At 35.7% G+C, this 23,074-nt stretch overlaps 1 protein-coding gene across 4 annotated transcripts in view; it reads right to left on the bottom strand.

Annotated features, from left to right (window-relative positions):
• specc1la (sperm antigen with calponin homology and coiled-coil domains 1-like a) overlaps positions 1-23,074 on the bottom strand; it is a 107,107-nt gene that overhangs the window by 46,394 nt on the left and 37,639 nt on the right. For 3 of the 4 annotated variants that reach the window (XM_039772141.1, XM_039772140.1, XM_039772138.1), the window contains exons 6-10: positions 20,434-20,507; positions 19,873-20,048; positions 15,330-15,493; positions 13,453-13,571; positions 11,365-11,455 (exon numbers count right to left, since the gene is read on the bottom strand). In XM_039772141.1, coding sequence (XP_039628075.1) covers positions 11,365-11,455; positions 13,453-13,571; positions 15,330-15,493; positions 19,873-20,048; positions 20,434-20,507 — 624 coding nt within the window. The remainder of the gene's footprint in view (positions 1-11,364; positions 11,456-13,452; positions 13,572-15,329; positions 15,494-19,872; positions 20,049-20,433; positions 20,508-23,074) is intronic. The other variant, XM_039772139.1, reaches the window with a different exon arrangement.

The following is a 23,074-nucleotide window of genomic DNA, read 5'->3' on the forward strand; positions in this document are numbered from 1 at the left end:
AAGTCAGTACACCGACATTTCCATAAATATGGTTTGTAATGCCCACAAAAGGGGATGATATTAACTGCTGTTGATAAAATTCTTCAAATGGAAGAACATAGCATAAGGCAAGTATAGCACATTACTTAAACAGCACAAGAGTGAACTTTTTTCAGCAAAGCCTAAATAAATACTTTTAATCATTTCTGTTGATCACCCCACATAATTGAAATGTGAGTTTGCTGCCAGACCACAGAAGTGTTTAGAAGTGGATTACCTCTTACATCAATTATTGACGCTCCTTGCTCTACGTTTTCATGCTGATTGGCAGTATGATTACATTCAGTTTTGGCGTGATTAACACTTGAACTTGAAACAAAATGCAGTATGTTTAATTTGCTTTTAGTTACGATATGTGATCTATGGCATTTTAAAGCAACATAAGACTGTGACAATATGAAATACACCACATGTACCTGTATATCCATTGCACTGAAATGTAGTTGACATATTGGATTGCAATTAATTTTAGCATAAATAATTTTCAACAGTTTAAGCCCCTTCCACCAATAAATTTTGGAACATAGTCAGGTTCACTCTTCTAGCAATGCAACCAGATTCCATGTTTCACACAAAGCTCATTGCAACAGCAAATCAACTTTACGACATTCTGTTTAGTCTAGAGAGGAAATAAATGTATTAAGTTGTGTCCTAAATATCTGGAACAAGCATATGTAGAATTTTTTTTCGTATCCTTCCCTATAAAGCTGATATTGTTCTAAGATTTTTCAGGTAAGGGAGACAGAAGTTATTAATCACTAATCTTATAAACCTGTAATCATGGTACAGAGAGTGGCAACATTTTACACGTTGATCAACACAAGCAAATAAAAATGTAATTGTACCTTGTACATATCACGGTTAACCATGTTTCAACTCATATTAACTGATACCTCCTTCCCAGTAAATTATTTGCAACAAAACCTGCATGTGCAACATGGGTTTCACAGATACAAATGTTAACCTCCTCATTAATTTGGCTAAATGCTATAATTTAAGATAATTACTAGACTCTTGTAGGTTAACACTGCTGTGCTAGGACTGCATTAGCACATGTCAGCAATATCAAACAAATCACTCTAAAACAAATGATTTTCTTTTTATGACTATAGTAAAAAATAAATTGTTCCAAGAATAGCATACCCTTATTCTAACAAAGACCCCTTTTACTGTAGAATGATATTCCACTAATCTGACTAGATAATCTTTGGCAAAGTTATGCAAAGATAAAAGCTATGAAGAGAAATACATAATACAGCACTGGCAAAGATGAAAAATTGTGATATATTGCTCTGACTACCACTTCTGGTTGCTATTATATCGTGATAGAGATCAAATAGAATCAAGTCTAATTTTTTATCTTGCACTTAGTTTTTAATTGTAATCTACACAATTAATTACTTGTTTGAAATAAGGTTTAAGCTAAAGGTATGAAATGAAAAATGATTTAATTTTTAAAACAAGAATAAAAATTTAAAAGCATACATAATTTATACAAGAAAATTAAAGTATTTGGGTAGGTGCGTTCTGCTCAGGTTCAAGAATACAAGTGGTTTTAAATGGACAGGGGTGGGGCCATAAAATGACCTTTCATCTTCCATTAAACCAGCACTGCCAGTGCAGCAAAATGGGTACACGCAACGGCTGATGTTTTATGTGTGGAGGCTGAAGGACTACAAGCAATAGCACCTTACTGGGCTGAAGCAGACAAGGTTCCTCTACGTTAACATTCAGGAATGTACAAGATAGTGAATTTTGAGTGCTTCCACAGAGATCTGAACTGTTTATCATAGACATTCCTCAAGGGTGCAGGGCCAGTGTCTACTAAAGGAGGGTAGCCTCATGCACCTAACGCATATAAAAGTCTGACATGTCATCACAAAATGTCCAAAAATCAGTCACTAATTTCACTACTATTTCAAAGTAGTGCATTTTAATAAATTAATCTGTGTAAAATATTTATTAAACAGCTTCAAGCAACATGTTGAATAACTCCTTGGGTAAATTTGAAATACAAGACGCTGCATTTGTATAAGAGTTGTTTTGTCACACAAGACTATACATGTCAAACTCATGGCCCCCAGGCTGGAATTTGTATTCGACCAGCGAAAATATCCATCAGAGTTGACCTGTCGGTATATAGTAGACACAGTGGAGTGGTGGCTCCGAGGCTAAGGATCTGCACTGGTATCCCGAAGTTCTAATCCCCGTCGCTGCCAAAAGAGATCCTACTCTGCTGGGCCCTTCAGCAAAGCCCTTAACCTTCAATTGCTCCAGGGGCGCTGTACAATGTCTGACCCTGTGCTCTGACCCCAAGGGGTATGCAAAAACTAACAAATTCCTAATACGAGAAATTGTATAGGGTGAAGTAAAAAGAACAATAACATCACTAATACTACAAATCCCAGATTGCACTCCCAACAGATAGTGCTTTGTCACATCCGTCAAAGCCTGCAAGCGCCAGCTCTCCCTGCCTTTCTGTTGATATACTCATCAGAAGCTACATGCGGTAACCTGGAGTCATATTTAAGCAGGCCCAGAAAAATGACCAAATGAAAGGTGGACTCAGAAAAGAGGAGCATTCAAGGCAGGTGGGAGGCAGAATATCTGTTCACTAATATAAAGCGTAAACCTGTTTGTCTTGTGTTCCTTAATTACAGCCACAAGACAACATTAGGAAACAAAACACCAGGACAAGTACAAGCATCTGGACACACAGCAGAAACTCCTGAAAGTAGAAGTATTAAAAAGAAGTCTGGTTCCACAGCAGACTATATTTACAAAAGAAGTAAAGGCTGCTATTAAAGCTAGTTTTATTGTGGCAGCAGAGACAGCTAAATCAGCTTGGCCATTTACTGAGGGAGAGTTTGTCAAAAGATGCATGATTAAAGCGTGTGACATTGTGTGTCCAGACAAAAAGCAAACATTTTTAAATGTAAGCCTGGGATGATACCGCCCAGCTGTCAGTATTCATCTGAAGAGAGGTCTCCAGTTTATGCGTTACAGATGAACTTTTGAGAATTAAATCAATGCATGGCACAACCACAGTAAAAGACATATTTGAAGAATTATGTAAATGCGTAAATGAAACGAAGCTGCCTTGGGACAAACTACTACTGCCTTAAAACTGACTACAGATGGAGTGCTTGCAATTTGTGGTGAAAAGAGTTGATTAGTGGCTGAATTCAGGAATAGATGCGGGAGGAGAAATAAACAGGTGAATTGACAATTTATCACTGCATCATACACCAAGAATCGTTGTGTGGTAAGGTCCTGAAAATGAAGCATGTAATGAAGGTTTAAACTGCCACCAGTTCAAGTCTTTTCTGGAGGACCTGGGTTCAGAAAATGGGGATGTGCTCTACAGTCTATCATACAGTGGTGCGATGGCTAGGTTGAGGCAAAGTGCTAAACAGATGTTTCGAGTTGCATGAGGGTATCTGTCAGTTCATGGAAATCAAAGGGAAAGACATCACAGAACTCCGTGATTAAAAAGTGGCTGTGTGAACTGCCAATTTTGTGTGGCATAATGAACCATCTCAATGTGCTTCACCTGCAGTTTCAGAGCCTGGCTATATGTACACTGTAGCAAGTACTCTTAAAGCCTGTTTACACCTGTGGGAGGCGCAAATGCTACAAGGAACCTTGGGTCACTTTCTGTGCTGCCAATCTATTATGGACCAGGTCTCTACTGCTGTTTTTTAAATTGCACATTTTGCTAGAAAAACTTCAAGCTGAGAAAATACATTATTTTGCCAACTTTAAGCTCAGAAATTAACTACTTTCGTTCGTGGGCGCGCTTTCCATATCAACTGCAAAGTACGAGGTGTGGCAGACAAGTAATGAGACTGATTTTTTATTTACCAAAGTTTTTATTTTTTTCAAACATCAATGTTATCCCCTTCAAAGTAGTTCTCTTGGGCAGCTACACACCGATAGAGACGTTGTTCCCACTGTTGGTAGCAGTGCTGGAAGTCTTCAACCGGTATGGTCTTCAGCATGTCTGTTACACTCTTTTGGATGTTTTCTAAAGTCCCGAAATGACGTCCTTTGAGGACATTTTTCAGTTTAGGAAAAGGAAAAGTCACACGGACTGAGGTCAGGTGAATAAGGGGCTGGGGAACCACAGGAATGCCTTTTGAGGTCAAAAATTCTGTTATGGAGAGGGCAGTTTTTCGGCACCATTTTGGCACAGACCTTTCGCATGTGCAAATGTTCAGTCAAAATTTGATGAACGGTAAATCTGTTCAAATTTAATTGTTCACTCAACATTCTTAATGTTAAACGACGGTCTGATCTCACAAGAGTGTTAACATGTTCGATGTTTTCATTGATTTTCGAAATTGAAGTCCTCCCTGAACGGTGTTCATCTTCAACGTGTTTTCTGCCTTCCAAAAATGATTTGAGCCAGCGTAAAACTTGAGCTCGGGATAAAGAATGTTCCCCATAGGCCTGTTTTAACTTTTCAAACGTCACACTTGCCGTTTAATGGCACAATGTTGCTTCAAATTCCGCTGTTCCATTTTGCGTGACGCACAACCAAAAACACAACTTCGCTAATAGCAGTCACAAAAATCACGTGGTTAACGGAAGGAGTTGAAACTCGCACTGAGCTATGGGAGTATACTGATACACGTGCTCTATCAAGGACAACAGCGCAGCGTTGCCAGTCTCATTACTTTTCTGCCACACCTCGTATGACTCTGTGCGCGATGCACAGTTTCATCCCCGACATAATGCCCCAGGTCCACATACAAACTGCTGAAATGTTCTCTACATTTGGCACACTTGTGTGAGCAACATTTCTCTGTAATAAAGATGAACAAAATATCACACAGCAATCATCTCACTGATGCTTTCTTTTTGTGGTTTTCTCCTGTAGTTGTAGAATGTTATTAGCTTTATTTTTGGAATATCATTGAGAAAACGTTTTGGTTGTTTTGATGGCCTGCAATGAAATGTTTTCATTAAAATGATTCAGTGAAAAGCTGCTGACAAAGAGGAAAGTATGAGAAATGAATGTCATTGATGCATCTTAATTTAAATGCCCTCCTTTTATTTAATCAATAAGCTAGGTTTGTTCTTGGGGGTGACTTTATTAATCCCCAAGAGAAATTGTCTTTTTGTGTGACATTTGGAGGTCAGAGACCAGGGACAGGCATTATACAGTACCCATGGATCAATCTTCTGGTTAAGGGCCTTGTGCAAAGGACCAATGGAGTAAATTTCCTTTTATCAGTAACAGGATTTGAACCGACTCGCAGTTAGCAAACCTAGGTTCGCTTCTCGCGTCCTCCCTGCGTAGAGTTTGCATGTTCTACCCGTGTCTGCGTGGGTTTCCTCCGGTTTCCTTCCACGGTCCAAAGACATGAAGGTTAGGTGCATTGGCGATTCTAAATTGTCCCTAGTGTGTGCTTGGTGTGTGGGTGTGTGTGCCCTGTGGTGGGCTGGTGCCCTGCTCAGAGTTTGTTTCCTGCCTGGCTGGGACTGGCTTCACCAGACCCCCCGTGGCCCTGTAGTTACGATATAGCGGGTTGGATAATGGATGGATGGAAGGATTTGAACCGGAAACTTTCCAGATACCAACCAGATTCTTAGCCACAAAGTTTACATTAAATCCTACTAGATATTGTAAGGTGTTCTTAGATAAAGATGCTGGTGGTCCAACTCTCTGCAGGTGCAAGATTTCCACTATGCTCTTTAACACACAATCAAAACCATTTGATTTATCACATCTTGGCCACTTTGAACTAAGCTAATGTAAAGAGTGATCAAATTCAGTGCACTGATACAAGTTGTGTGTAATGTACACTTAAATTAAAGCAATGTGAAATTAGCTATTTCTAAAATAAAAAAATAAAACAATTATAAAAAGAATTCAGCTAGTTCATAGAGCCCTGGGAAAAACAGGACATCTTATCACAGTTTTAAAACAAATGCTGGCAGTTAATATTAAATGACTGTTAATTTATTATTTGAACACTCAGTTCTAAGGAAGTGAGGTTTAACCTTTTTACCTATGTTATCTTTCTGTCAATTTTCTAAACCCTATCTAACTATGGAGTTCTTCAAAAGGAGCTGGAATTTATCCAATAGGATAGAACTATAGATGATATGTTAGTTCTCTGAAGGCTCTATCCACACACCCCCACACCTACACTCGTATTCTGGCAATTCAGGTTCACCAGCCATAATGTTTTTGAAATTGTTGGTTAATATTTATACATAAACAATTTTTACTAGCATTAATCAAAATACATTTATAGTTGAAACTGGCAGAAAAAGCATTTTATTTAAATGAGAAAAATTTCTAATAAAGCAGACCCCCAATCACCAACCTGGATTCTAAACAGCATTCCCATGCAGCACAGCAAACATGAATAATGCAGCCTTTTCAACAATCCAAATTGACGGACCTGACAAACATTCATTCATCACCTCTATATCATGTCTTCACCTCTCATTAATTACTTTTTAAACTGGTCAGTCAATTTTGTCCATCAAAGTACAAGTAATGGGACACAATATTAAACCACAGAAATATGACACTTTCAATTTAACTATTCCTTTATATTAATTTACTATTCTAAAAAAAAAAAAACACAAAATGAAACATGAACTACAGAAATTGAGCTTATAATGATCTGAGTTATATACAGTTAAGCCATGAACCACTGTCGACTGTAACTGGCTTCACCCTTTAAAGGCCCGAATTGGTTACAATTTTAATGAATCTATAGATATCTGTAGTGATATTCATATTTTATTTTTCCCCCCAATTTACTAATCAAGAGTTGAATACATTGTTTATCTTTTTGGATCACAAACAAAATGGTGAAATTTGCAACTTTGCTATACAATGCAGACAAATTAACCCCTTAAAGATAGATTAATGCAGTGGATCTACTGCAGAGTTATATTAGCCAATGAAGCTTCTTATCATTTTCATAGCTGTGTCGCCACAATAACCCAAATGAAGAACCTCTATTTTACTGCCGTACTTTTTTTTTTTTTTTGGACGTACTAATACTGACACAGTAATGAGTATCTGGGTCTGCTCAATGCAACAAACCCTAACAGCAGCACCAAAATCTGTCACCACTGAAAATCATGAGCTACTCTTCCAGGTTAAGTGAACTGAACTTGATCAGTGTTCAACAAAGGAGTATATATGTATGTGTTGACCTTTTTCAAGCTTTTAAAATATGCAAAATAATCAATAAAGTTTAGAAGATTTAGATAATTACAAAAAAATCATACTCAAAAGCACAATTGAAAATTAATGTGAGCAGCTTTTAAAAGAGAGAAACCAGAAAGCACTTCTTCACAAAACACAACTTAATCATAAGGCAGAAATGCAAATCCTGATGACATTTAAAGAACATCAACATGATGTATTCCTTAACCAAGATAGACAGAGTAAGTGGCCTGATTACATTATGTACAAGTCAAATGAGAATGCTGTTCAAAAAGAATGCTTCTCACTTATGCCACAGATCAATACAATGTATGAAAAACTGCTGATGCTACACCAACATACTTATTGATTTAAACATTCTCCTCAGCTCTAATTTGTTAAGAGCACATCAAGATACTTGAACAGGTACAAATATAGTGCTCCACTAAAGCAGACCTAAAATACTCAACGATAGAGCCACAAAATTTCTGAAATAAATGAAATTGCTTCTACACTGTTCAAATTCTTTTCAATACCAATTACTTTAACATCAGAATAAAAACAGACATTAATATGATTAGACGCAATTTTGAAGAATGAATCAACACATATTCATTTTGTAAACTATATTTTTAGGCAGCAGATTAAAAGATACCTTTTCTTATTTATGACCTACAACATACCATCCTATAAAAGAATGACACATGATCGTATTATATCCTATCTAGCATACTCTAAGGAAAACAATTCTTCTATATTTAATAAAAATACTTGACTCTTAAGATGTGTTGGGTGATCAAATCCATTCATACAAAATTTCACTTAACAATTACTTGGATAGATGAGCTGGAGAACGAATGGTTGCAAAATTTTTTCACTTTGTAACACAAAGTAACTCACTTAATGTGTCAGCAAGTTTGAAATTGAATGCTCTATGATTTGGTTTAAGCATGCTTACAATAGAGCGAACTATGGAATGTATTTTATAGAACAGTGTTTCTCAAACAATGGGTTTTGGGTCACAAGTTATTATTGTTTATCATGTTAATGGGTAGGTATGCACCGATCAGGTTTTTTAGGCAGATACTGATTACAGATTTCATATTACTTTATCAGCCGATTCCGTAATTCACAAATAATCCATATAAATATGGATTATATAATTCTTGTTTCTTATCAAGGGTGGCACGGTGGCACAGTGGGTAGCGCTACTGCCTCGCGTAAGGAGACCTGGGTTTGCTTCCCGGGTCCACCCTGCGTGGAGTTTGCATGTTCTCCCCGTGTCTGCGTGGGTTTCCTCCCACAGTCCAAAGACATGCAGGTTAGGTGCATCAGCGATCCGAAATGGTCCCTAGTGTGTGTGGGTGTGTGGGTGTGCCCTGTGGTGGGCTGGCGCCCCGCCCGGGTTTGTTTGCTGCCTGGCTGGGATTGGCTCCACCAGACCCCCATATCCCTGTAGTTGGGATGTAGCGGGTTGGATGATGAATGGATGGATGGATGTTTCGTATCAAAATTTTATGCTGTATGATACACAGAAACAATTAATAAACAAAGTATAAATTTTAACCTTTTTTGAAAATTTATCAAATGTTCAAAAGTAGTTCCTCAAGACGACAAAAGAATAACATGCTTAACATTACAAGTAAAAAACAAATTTTGCTGTTAAGCTAAGCAGCAATTTCAAATTCACCTTTATCTTTTCTTTTCCAAATTAAAAATGTAAGCTGCTTCACTGCTTTTCAAACTCGAACAGTGTCTATTTTTATTTAAAGGACAAATAAAAAAAGGTTTGAAGTCATTAAAGTAGATTTTCTTGTCACTTGTCTAATTGCATAGGGCAACCCCTCCGATTCCATTTTGTCAGTTTATTGCTCCACATTCTTTAACGTAAAGGCTAAGCTCCCTTGTAAACCAAGTCTCGACTTGCTGCTCTCTTTGTTTATGCTGTAGGAAGTTGGCTGCAAAATAAGACGTGTGTGGGCAGCAAGAGCACTGCAACTAAATTACCATAAAGCTTAGAAAAACAAGTGCTGAAAAGATAATTTTTTTGTAATTGGCCAATTTACCGATGACAAATAGATTCTTTTTTTTTAGTGAGCTGAGGTTATCCAATGATTGCACTTACACACACCAATTGTTCTGACAATTTCACCAAGAGAGTTCAACATTCCGAAAATGGTGCTCATTTCCCAAATCACCAATGGTTCTCAATTCACCCCGGGACAAAACCCGATATGCACTTACAATTGTGCTTAGTTCACACCAAGGGGGACTATTAAATGGGAAAATGTGGGAAACAAATAACTGATGTTTTCAATTAAAAAATGTTATAGGAAAAATCAATTGCACATCACTGAGATTGCATCTGACCTTTGCAACATAAGGCAGCCATTTGACTAAAGAATGAATGAAAGTGAACCACACAGACCAACATAATCCTGACGCTATCTAAAATCAAAAGTACAGTACTACAAAAATTAATATCCAGAACTGTTGGTCAGAACTAGTGTCCCAAACAGGAGACATTGTCAATCCATCTTTATTTGATATAGGGTCACTCACAGAGTGCACCCACCTTAAGACAATTTGAGTAATTCATGAATGAAAAGATAAATAGTACAAGTCAAAACAAGAATGAAATATTGGCAGATACTAAGGTGGCACTAGATAACCACATGTCCAAAACATAAAATACTTCACAATGGAAACAGAAATATCAGGTGACCACAGTCAGAAAAACACAGGATAATTGCATAAATACCATTTATAGAAACCAATAGTGAAAAAGAGAGCCTTCAGCCCTGGCATAAATGTTACAGCCGATGCTATTAAATACAACAGCCAGCCGTTTTGTCTTATACCAGCAGCCACGAGTACTGTTTTAACATAAAATACATAATGATCTATCAAGAGAAATAAACAAACAAACAAATAAAGGTCAGTGTGCTGGAAAGAAACTGATGTACGTAAAATACAACTCCCTTTCAAGTACAAAAATTAATTATATAGCATGTAATTATAAAACAATTACTCATACTAAAACTCCTAGTATTTGTTATGGTAAATGATACTTCAATAAGAAACAATGAGGTTTTGCTTAAGATGATTTCCTCTGCAGTCCTTTAATATAAATGTCAGAGAGCCTAGCACATAATGCTATGCATTGAGATGGTGTGAACTATGCTACTGGTTTCATTCACACCTATTTATGTGAATTTTGCACATCAAAAGCCAAACCTCACACTCTCGGGAGGATGGATAATGAGACTGTTTTGTTGGAAACTAAAACGAGGAACTTGCTCTGAATGAAGGCCTAAATCAGTTTTTCATGATCTGACCAAGTACAGAGTGTTCTTTTTTTCCCTTTGGAGGAACCTTTCAAAATGTGTATTATCAAAAAGAGGGTGAGGCATCCAAGAAATAATAACAATGGTCATCATTGATTTCAGCAGAATAATAAAACACTAACAAACGGAAACATTATACTCAACTGCAGAGACCAATCGTCAATCGATCACAATTTTTATTTTCTAGTGAAAACAAAATATGCTGAAAAAATTGAACTATACAATATGAATAAAAATTTTTGACAAAGACAAAAAAAACCCCACTCAAAATGTGTTTCTATAAAGGGGAAAAATATTGTATCCCATAGTTCAGAACATGAATAAAGGCCTTAAGAAGTGTAACAGACTACCAGACATGCATTTTATACATGTACTCTTTGGCATGTGATTGACCACTCAATTTGATTGATTCTACAGCTGTTTTTTCAAAATTGTAAATTCTTCAAATACTGCTCATCACTGGACAATAAACTATGTTTACTTGTTAATTTCTTGACTTGTTTTATCAAATTATATAACACCTTCTAAAGTTTTTTTGCCTAATCTTTACAATTTTATTAGAGATGGAATTTTCCTGAACATTTAGACCCAGTATAAAAAGTAACAAATACTATTAATGAATGACTGTCTGAATATGGCAAATCTCCATAAATTGGAATGTCCTCTAAAATGACATTTTCTCAAAATATGTGGAAAGTACAGCCGAATAATTTTAAACAGCTAATATCCTGCTTTAAACTTTGTTTAACTTACACAAGCTGATACTAAACAAATCCTTTGGAGCTTAAAACAACTACCAACCTGGCATATTCATTTCTGCATAGCTTGTCCTTTTATCTGCTAGGGAAGACAGTGGTTTTGGTGAAGAAATTGGGCCACTTATGGAATGTCTCTGAAATATGAAGGCAAAAAGCATATTAACACTACAGTAAAAGAAAACATCCTAGATTTGTTAAAAAAAAAAACACAAATTAATTAAATTATGTGAAGACTAAGAGATACAGGAAGAAATATCTAAGTTGGTGAAACGCCTGTTATTCTCTTTATATATCATATTTATGATTAACTGATGAATGGTTTATTTCAAAGGCATCAACCACAACCACACTTTCTAAAAATATCAAAATCAATCTTTTAACACCAGTGTCATTAATTCTCAATGCAATTATTAGTTTTAGTTTTTCATTATTTTGAAATTGCATGTAATATTTTGATTTGTTTGAATATTAGGGCAAATAAATACTAAGATATTATGGCTGATATTTAATGACATATCTCCTTCCTGGATCTGTTCCTTCCACTACCAGGAAGATAAAAGGAGATGACTTCCAGGAGTCGGATTAAAAAAACACTTCTATGTTTACCTGAGACCTCTTTACATCTAGAATGTGTGTGTGCGAGTGTGACAGAGTATATTTGTGAGATGGCAAGAGTAAGAGGGGGTATATACTACACTGAGATCCTAAGAGAGGATATATGCTTGTTGATCCTCATTTGTCTCAATGATTGAGTTGTACATTATAAATGTGGTGCATTCTACATGCTCTGAAACATTTCGATATTATTACTGAGCTATTGAGATTATTGTTCTTTACTCTCCTTTCTTTCTCCATGCTCGGTGTGGTACACATAGACACAAAGATTGAGTCAACTTTTCTCCTTTTAAATTGGTTCTGGTTACTGATTTCTATATTGCCAGCACTTGTTGCTTGCCATAGCAAAGTTTAAATACAAATTAAAGGCACGCTACATAATTAAAATACAATTATTTCCTACAATTTTGAAAACCTGACAATTTCAAAAAACAGAATGTTACAATGGCAACGGCATGCTACTTAAGTAAAAATAAATTTAAAAAAAATGTAAATAAAAATATGTAACAGATAACAACCATTTATGTCAAAGTGAAATACAGAGATGACAAAGAGAAAAAGAAAAAAAGAGCACTTTTTAAATATAATAGAATCATTAATAATATAAGACAGTCAATGACAGGCCCAACATGCTTATTCTTAAATAATAGTAATTAATTCTTTTCATGTTTTAAAAAAGTTTTGAACATATCTTATAAGGGAGAATTTGATTTTTTTATGTTATAGAAGGTGGGTTTGGATTCTTCAAGCTGTGGAAGTTACGTCTACAGGTTAGTAGAGTGGTAGAGGCTATTACACTTGATTCATTCCTGTTAACTTTAATGCTATCAGGGAGTGCACCAGCATCTCATTACTTTCAACATATCTGACAGATAATTGTATGTCCTGCATGAGATAAGTCCCAATATTAAATGCTAAAATTCTCTTTCATAAAATAGAAATAATCCAAGATTTTGATCTAGACCATAATTAGTGTTACAAATCATTCAAGTATTTTTATGGCTTTATGAGATGTTCATGTTCAGATCCAAAATCTATATACAGGTGCTGGTCATAAAATTAGACTTACATTAGTTGTCAGTTATAATCATCAAAATTAAAAGAAATAAACATTTGAAATATGTCAGTCTGTGTGTAATGAATGAATCTAATATACAAGTTTCACTTTTTGAATGGAATTACTGAAATAAATCAACTTTGTCATGATATTCAAATTTTTATGACCAGGACCTGTATATCAGTGCAACTCTTCTAAATGCAGAGATCAAAAAGGTCTTTACAAAAAAAAAAAAAAAAAATCTGAGTTAAACTGAGACACCACTTAAGAATTGTAATTTGAGTATTAAGAAAAGTTGTTCAAAGATTTACAAAAAAAACAGCCGTGTTTTTTTTATCTCATGTGATAGTTTCAATGAAAATTCACTCCTACCATAAAGTAGCTTTACACAAGTTTTAAGTTTTAATCTGTTTAAAGCGATTAAAAAGAAATTCATTAACAAATAAAAATCTTGCTCACCTGCATGGGAGAAACAGCAGCAGCTGGAGGAGTCTTCAGGGGACTGGGACTCAGTGGGGTTCGAGGAATGGCAGCAGCAGCTGCAGCTGCAGCTGCTGCAGCTGCAACATTTGGTACAACTAGAAGGTGACAAATGATCAATTATTATGTACCTCTGCTACATTGGTTTACATTAACATAGATAAAAAAATATCTTCTGACCAATTAGAGAACAAAAACTAATCCATCCATCCATTTTCCAACCTGCTATATCCTAACTACAGGGTCACGGGGGTCTGCTGGAGCCAATCCCAGCCAACACAGGGGGCAAGGCAGGAAACAATTCCCGAGCAGGGCACCAGCCCACCGCAGGACGCACACACACACACACACACACACCAAGCACACACTAGGGACAATGCACCTAACCTGCATGTCTTTGGACTGTGGGAGGAAACCCACGCAGACAAGGGGAGAACATGCAAACTCCGAACCTGGGTCTCCTAACTGCGAGGCAGCAGTGCTACCCACTGCGCCACAGTGCCGCCCATTAGGTATATTAAAATGCAACTGAAAGACTTCATAGCAGCACATGTCTGAAGTAATATGTATTTCAGGTATAACTGTATAGAACTGGTGGAGCTTATTGTTAATTTGAGAGCTACAACTTCAAGCAAGCATGGATGAAAATATACAGCCAACATCAGAACATTTGTTTTAAATGAAAAAAGGCTTTTTGTTTACTACTGCAGTACATAGTGATTAGTCAGGAACATTCCAAGGTTTACTACAAGCTGTTAAGCAACAGACGTTTGAATTTGGAGACCAGGCTTTGAGAAACTTTAATTATAGTTAAGTATTTAATGACCTCAAGCAGTAAAATGGTGTGTATTTCTATATTTCTCTCATAGCTTGTTTAATAATGACTAGTTCAATGCCTCATACATTTTCTAATATTTCAAACCACACAGTGCTTTTTTAGAAAAGGGTATTTTTCTTACTGTATATCCTTAAAAGGGATCTCTCTTTCTCTTCATGCCCATAATGGGTATGGCAATGTTCCCTATTCCTTATTGAATGAATAATTTTACAAATCTAATACTACCTATTGCTACCAAAATTTCACTCAAATCTTTTACAGATTATCTAATGATTATATTCCTAACAAATGAGACATTGTAGATCTGTTTGTTGTTGTCCCCCCTCTTCTTGTGAAATGCATTTTCTTCAGACATTAACAGTATCACACTGCGCTTGCCTTCTAATCCCCGCCCCCCCCAAAAAAAACCCCATTAAGGGAAACACTAGTAGTCTTTTAATAAAACCTCGGTGAATACTAATGTACTTGTTATGGAACCACTTTTCTGTTAACTAACACTACATCACTAACACACAGTACACTCCATGCAGATAGCTCGACTACCATATTATAGCAAATAAATACATTAATTTTTCCATTTTTGATCTTGTTTGCTGGTGTCTGTTCTGTGAGAAACATTGTTATATCTGCTTTCATCACACATCAGATGAAGGTTTAACAATGACTCATCCTAACACCTTGAAAGAGCTGAACCTGAAGTATAGCCTGAATAATACTAGAATGCCCATGTATGCCTAATGGATGAAACAGTAAATATCACTTGCCAAATTAAATTTGATAACTTTTTTTTTTTTTTTTAACTCACTGCACTATTTATTTAAAGTCTCTGGAATTAAGGCATGAAAAACAAGCAGTTTTATGATTTGGGATTAATTGCTTAGTTAACAAGTTCCAGCATGGTAACATGATGTCAAGGTACAGCTTATAACATTGGGCACAAGCATTTAAGAGACCGCTTATAATTGGAAAATTTTATCTGAAATATTTCAACAAGTATTGAAGTGACCAGAAAAATTACCTTGAGAGGCACTATCAAAGGACTTGATCAAAGTCTTGACGGTGGGGGATGGCTCAGAAGAGGTAGAGGAGCGGCGGCTCAGTCCCATTCCCTGTCGAAGAGCTGCCAGATCACGTTCCACTGCATTCATGTAGTTATACACTCTACCTCTCTCTTCATCTTGTCTGATTGTGCACAAGAAAAACATGCAGTTACTATGAGAACTTAATTTATACCACAAATTTGGTGTTAACTCCTGTTCATGTGTCATTTAAAAAAAAATAAATCACAATGTCAACAACACTAGTATGAAATTACGATCAAACTATTTAGTTTTCAGTAATTGTGCCATACTTGTAACAACATCACATTTTCAGCATTCCCAGTTGAATACACAAAGCATTTAAATTAACAACTGAACTGCTTTAACTGTTTATAACATTCAGCTGGATAGAACTGTCAGTAACTACCCGATATCAAATATTTTCAAAAATCATTAAAAGATAACTTGTTATCAAGCAACAGCATTATATATTTTTTAATAATCCCTCACATACACACACATTTGTAAGAAAATCTTGGTATCAAAAATCATTACAAGCCAACTACTGTTGTGTGTCGGGTAGGTACTTAACATCATTCCTGATAAAATTGTTGCTTAATTCTCCATCAGGCTTCCATTTCAAATAAATGCTTTATAAATGCTTTATATTTAGTTTATGTCAGCGTAAGCCAGATTTGAGCAGAAAACTAAGCTAAGGTTTCGGGAGAAAACAGAAATAATTTAATAAAAAGCTGAGATATTACTGGTGGCTACATAGTGCTGCTCCACTACAGTACTATATATAGAAACATATTCCAATCTGTGCATCAAAGAATCAAGCCCAAACATAATGGATAAGCATTATGATCTGGTTTCTAATCAGTTAGGCTTCAAAAAGATGGTTATAATTTTGAGCCCCGTTACAGACTTGCCAAGTCACTCATGGCATGTCACACTTTGCTTGTGCGTCATTACACACAATATGTGTTAAAATGTACACAATGAATTGTCAACTTTTTTGGAATGATGCACCACAATAAAGGGGCTGAAAAAACAAAGAAAAAACATTGTAATGTCAACATATGGAAAAATCTCGATATGAATATTCTCAAAACTGAAGCACTTTGAGCATGGGACAAAAACAATATTTGACTGAAGCAAATTATGTTAAGTAGAAGTACCAACCAATCAAGCTGTTTTACCCAATCAGTGAATCAGATGGTTTCTCACCTCAAGTAGAATTAGTATGAATGCACTGTTTTAACTTTCAATAATAAAATCATTGTTATTAACTGAACAAAACAGGTGCTAAAAAACTGAAGCAATGGTTGTATAGATCATTTATTGTATTCAATACATTTCACACTGCTTCTATGCCAATAGTTTGTTTGACTTTCACAGATTCCCATATGGATAACTAATCTAGGCACCCTGAATTAAATAATGCCTAGAAACGGATATGGAAAGCTTTTGGAAAGACAACAAAAATAAACTAGAGGGCAACAGAATAACGATAATAAAAAATAAAAAAAAATGAAGAAGCAGAGAATTATGTTCATTACAGAGCTAGCCAATTCAAATGGCAGCTGCAGGCCACATGCAGCCCAGAATCATCCTCTGAGTGGCCCAGCACAAGGTCCTGCCAGAAGCACAGAGAAAAAAAAACTGAGAAAAACACATTTCCAGAGCCTTCAAAAATTCATACATAAATTCCTGCAGTAGTACAGACCTTGAATGTATCACTCCGCATACCCTAGCAAATTTCAACCCACAATGCAGCACATTGTTGTGAGTCGAAGTAGTGCTAGTAGTCTATGATACTGTTACAGCCTTTAGAATAAGACACACAGGAGCCACTTTTCTGGGGGAAATCTTCAAAATGCAGACTGGCTTATTATTTAGTGTGCCACGCTATAAATGGTGCCCTGTGGTGCAGTGGTAGTGCTGCTATCTTGCAGTAAGGAGATCATGGGTTCACTTTTTTATCATTTGCTCCCCTCTTTACCCTGATCCTGTAACCTGGCTCTCTCTAAGGAAGTTCTCAAAGCCCTCACAAAATTCTTTTCCCCAAGACTCCACCCCCCAGGGCCAATGCAATAGCAAGATATATCACAATATCAACAAAATGTCGGATATGTAACAAAGCCATGCCTAATCGCACGTGATGATTTAAAATGGGTCTATGTTCCCTCAGTGTGCAGTAGATGTTGTATAAATGTGTGTTAGTTACTGTTAACACTTGTTTGGGTTTGTGCACTGATAGCTTTTGATAGTTCTTTCTTATTCTGCTACATGCTCTTTTTGATAAATATTCACTTTATTTCAAAAGAGAAACAAATGATGTTGCTAATACTGTGCTCTATTTTGTTTTTTGCACTTTGAGATGTGCCTACGTCAGATATGACCAAACTGTTTTACTTTCTACTTCAAAAATGGAACAGTATTTGCTACTACCTCACATTCTGTTCAGTCATAGCTTTTTTTAATGCACTTTTCGAAGAGCCTGTGTCAAATGTGACCAAATTTAAAAGGGGAACAATGAATAAACATTACTTGTTTTTCAATAAATTCATTTGTGTTGGTTTAAAAACAAATTTCATTACCTGCTGCCTACTGGCTGCTAAAAATGTCAGGCCAAGCTAAATTCTTTGGTTTGAAAATGTGGCCCAACAGAATTTGTAATTGAATAGTTTTAAATTATTCACTTGTTCTTGTATCCTACTATTCTAAACCTTAAATATTGTTTTACTAAACACAGTATAAAACAAACAAACATTGTACCTAACGTGCTAGAAGTGAAAAATCCAGCTAGCCACAGCCAATAATATTGCATTCAAATGTACAGTAGAACCCTCGTATCCATAGATTCAGTTTTTCAATTATCTGCAGTTTACAGTGGCCCAAAAATATTAAATGGAAAACTCCACAAAGAAGTGATTCCGAAGTTTCAAACTGTATGCCATTCTGAACCAACATTTTCACCACTGTGGATACAAGGTGCTGCATCTGGAATCACTGTATTCCATGCACACTGCAATATGAAAACCCAGTGCACCGGGGTGTGCTGCTGTGTCTGACATCATTTTTGAAGCACTGACACAGTCACTCAAGAGAGATAGAAAAACAGTAAGAGAGATCTCATAAGTAAATTAATGTACAATGCATTATTATTATTTAATATTGGTAATGTTGTATTGGGTGATATTTATCAATTAAATTTCATCATAGGTATTTATATAACCAAAAAAATGAACTATACATAGGGCATCTCGGGTTGGAATGACTCTCCTATGGACACCAGGTCAACTACTGTAATGAGAATTTTAGTTGTTACGATTTTCTCACATTCCCTCTTCCTACTCTTACCTTGATGTACATTTTTGGTTTTCAATTTGGGAGAAACATGAAGTGGTTGCTAATTTGCTACCAATTCACACAATTGACATATATTATCACTTACAATACAGTACGTCCACAAAAACACTATTTCTGGCTGACCTGGTAATTGTTATTTATTTTTAATATGAACTGCAACGTCTAAGCACACTCAAGTGAAAAATTCCCACTGGCAATCTATTTCCAATAAAATATATGAGAATGTATTTGAAGCTTGCTCGAAAAGCTGTTTTTTGTACTACTCTAACAATAAAAACAAAGACACATATTAAAATAAGGTGACTCTAAAATACATGACACCTTACAGAAAAAACAGTGGTATTACAGACACAAAATTTTCCAGTCAATCCAACAATTTACAGCCAAGCTAAGGAGCTGCCTGTAATTGCTATCGTAAAGACATGGAAACTCACCGGCAATGTAAATGTGTTCAAGAAAACCCATGCATGCCAATAAGGTTCAAATCTTAAAGAAAAATACGATTAATAAAGTATCTATCTGTCTATCTCTATCTCTAAAAAGACTGTTTGCAACATAGTTACACTTATTCTAAAAACAAATGAATATACTTCTATATTTTGGAAAATGAATGGTTGCACCATTTCTTTAAATGGAGTTTCTCTTTTGATAATTACTGAATAATAAATGATAAAAGCATCATGTGGACTATACATTATGAAAAGTGATCAAAATTTGCATTGCTAATCTATGAGGAAAGCTTAGCCAGAATTACTATTCAGTTTTGTCTTTGTTTTTTTTTTCGTATACATTCATGGATATGTGCATATGGTCTAAGGTTGTCTTTTAACAATCAGAATATATTGTAGGTAAGAATTTCAGTATCAGATTTGTTTGTCACTTGCAAGGAACCTATATTCCTGTTTTTTATAAAAAAAAAAAAACAACAAAAAAACAACTATCATTAAAAAGTCAAAACAAACCATTTACATTATCTAACTTTTTCAACTGCAATTTTAACTTAGGCACACACATCTTCTAAATGCATAGCTCTTCTAGTGCTCAGACCGTTGCACTTTCAAATCCATTAAATCTGAGTGTTTAGTTATGTTTTACTACACTCTATAATCAATCATACGGTCTAAGATGAAAAATATAAACACATACTTGCGATTTTTCACCTCTTCTAACTCCTTGCTCAGTTTCTCATTCTTCTCCTGAGCTTCTTGAAGCCGACGTCTAAGGTCACCAATCTCCTCCTGTGCTTCAGACTTGATGTCATTAGCTATTACAACTGCTGTCTGTAAGTCTGCCTGAAACTGACGCCACTCAGCAGATTCTTCCTGCCAGAAAGAATATTCAAGCAAAAGTCTATTTTAAAAAGTCAGGGTATATGGAAGAGAAAATTCTATAGAACCTTCAATATTTCTGCATTACATCTCACATAATATTCTATTTACTGCAATCTTGCGCACTGGAGTTTCCTACCAGTAATTGAATTCTTACCTGAGAGGAAAAAGCAAACACAATATATTACATTTTTAGAAGCTTAGCTACTATTTAAATCTTTTCAGCCCAACAGATTTATTCTATTAACATTCACCAAGCATATCAAATTCACAAAAGCAAAACATGCAAGGAACTAAATATCACATCTCACCAATACACTATAAAAGAAACAAGCTCACATACAGTACAATAAAACCTTAAACTTCTTTATTTACATACCCTTAATCTCCGATTAAGGATTTTGATTTCTCTCTCCAAGTCATGCTTTTGATCCTGAAGTTTTTTTACCGAATCTAGAATATAAAAACATTTTTATATTTAACAATAAGTGATTTTATCTCTACCTGAGCTTACTGTTTAATCAGGAGATGATACATTCAGAATGACATAGTAGTGTAAGATTTATATTCTAAGAAATATAGAAACATTTTTATTCATGCAATAGCTTCAGGTACTTAATTATCTTTTGTAGCTTTTTTCTGTGTAGTCTGCTTAATTGTTTGTATCCTAATAACATTTTACAAAGTAGTAATTAAAGTAGACCCAGGGAAAACAACATTGAATAGATAAAGGCAACACATACTTAAGCGTCATATAAACTATAATGCTAATTAGAAAATAATGGCTTAAATGCTACAACACCTGGAAAAATGTAATGAAAAATAAATCAAGAAAATCTTAGAAACTTAGACAAAAAAAAAGAAAAACTTATTCTCATGTTACAAACTTAAATGACTGCTACAATCCAATAAAAACTAGCAAACCTACTATAGCAATGGCACTCAGGACTGAGGAGGCATCCACTCATATTTCATTGATTTGCCTTTATGTCCTACAACGAACCAGGCCAGTCTACTGCTTAAATGAACCTCAAGTGCACAAAAGGTTTGAAAATTTCATCTCCACATACGACTTATTCATCAGTTCAGAACAAAACTAAATTAAAGAAAATGTTTAGTTCAACAACACTCTTTAGGCAAAAAAAATTGCAATGTTTAATAACAGATAACCATTAATTCACAATTTTGCTGCAAACGACCGTCATGCTGATGTTTTAAATACAATTAAATAAATATAATATTAAATGCAAGATGTATTGGACATAACTCAGAACCAAAGTGTCCACAAAGCCTATACCAAATATACCACTAATATACTACTCATGCATGTATCTGCATATTGCTTTACAAAGAAATATCAATTGCATTTATTGCTCAGAAAACACGACTATGTGTAGATAAATGTGCTGCTCTAGTTCCAGTATAAGGCAATGGCACCATCTAGTGTCTGACCTTGGGTATTAATAAATTTGAAACCTCTACACCAAATGTGGTACAATTAGTAAAAGTGATACATTATCTTAGCTAATTTCTGAGCTGAGCCAAACACTCACTTGACCCGTGATCTAGGTTCCATAAACTTGAAGCTTTTTGTTTGAAAATGAAAAGTATGCAACAAGCTCCATTTCAGCATTGCACTTTGAAAACACTCTAGAACTGTCCTTATTCAAGAAAGGCTCTAGCTAAATTAAAGTGCATGTCTGTTTAATATGCAGTATACAGCCTAATCCCTAAAAATTTCTGGTTCAACACTAGCTTTATTTATGGTCTTCCTTAAGCCACAGTTATTGTACTCAAACATGACATTACATACATTATATGAAATATGTTACACCTATTTACTTTAATATAAATTGAAGAAGAAAACAAAACAACCCCTACAATCTTCACCTGCACCTCAGAACAGGAAATCAACCTGGAGCTAAGTATATTTGGTCCCAGCCAATACTTGGGAAGGAGACCATCGAGGAAAATCTTGAGTTACTATTTAAAGTGGTGTTGGTAGGGCCATTGGGAGCGGTTTATCCTATGATCTGTGTGTGGACCCAGTGTCTCAGTAAGTGCCTGGGGCATTATGCTGTTAAAATTCAGGCTATCCTTTACACGAGAATTAAAACAGATATCCTCAATCTCTGTGGTCATAGAAGATGCTCCTTCCCCTACCCCCCCCAAAGAATACCCAAGGTGTTTCGTGGTGTCCTGGCTAGATTGCCCACCACAACCTGGTATTAATTGCCCCCTAATCATCCCTGGTCTCTAATTCTCTCTCTCTCTCATATCCCTTTACCACCTAATAGCTAATGTGTAGTAAGGGTACTTGGGCAAAAATGGCTGTCATTACATCTTCCAGGTGAAAGCTACAACTTGGTGGTGATGAGCTGTGCTTATTATACAAAAATTATGCTAATACCAGTAACAGTGCACTGCAATACACTTGTTTTCATCCTCTTTCTCTGTACATTTAGCATACGTTTGCTCAGAGGTTGATGCACTTGCTGCTTCCTGAGCAACTCTTGTTTTCTCCACCCTTTTCTCCTCCCTTTCGTCAGCATCTTTTTGTATTAAAACTGATTAGGTCAGTGTTTGTGCTGCAATTAGTACATTTTCTTTTTAATTTCTCACAAATGTTGGCAGTTAAGTCTTCAATCTGCCTAAAGAATGATTTAAGATATGAAGAGGTAGGGGAAGGTGGTAGGGATGATGGCATGGCCACCCTGCTGGCCGCTGCCGAGAGTTAATTCTACAATAAAATAAAAATAAAAAGAGGAATAACCTTGGAGGTCAATCATCAACCCTAAAGCGGATAGCAGACATCACGTAGTATATGTGTGCCAAATTTCAGGTCAATAGGTCTAACAGTTTATGAGCTACAGGTGATTTAAAATCCTGGACAGACAAAAGAACAGCCACAGTAGCATATTATATATAAAGATTTAGGAACGGTTACTAAGCCTTCCTCCTTTCATTTCTCTTTTCAGTATCTTCTTGAGTTGTGTAGGTTAGAAAGGTACTATTATAAA

The sequence above is a fragment of the Polypterus senegalus genome, chromosome 12 (genome assembly GCF_016835505.1).
Source record: "Polypterus senegalus isolate Bchr_013 chromosome 12, ASM1683550v1, whole genome shotgun sequence".
Taxonomy (NCBI): Eukaryota; Metazoa; Chordata; class Cladistia; order Polypteriformes; family Polypteridae; genus Polypterus; species Polypterus senegalus.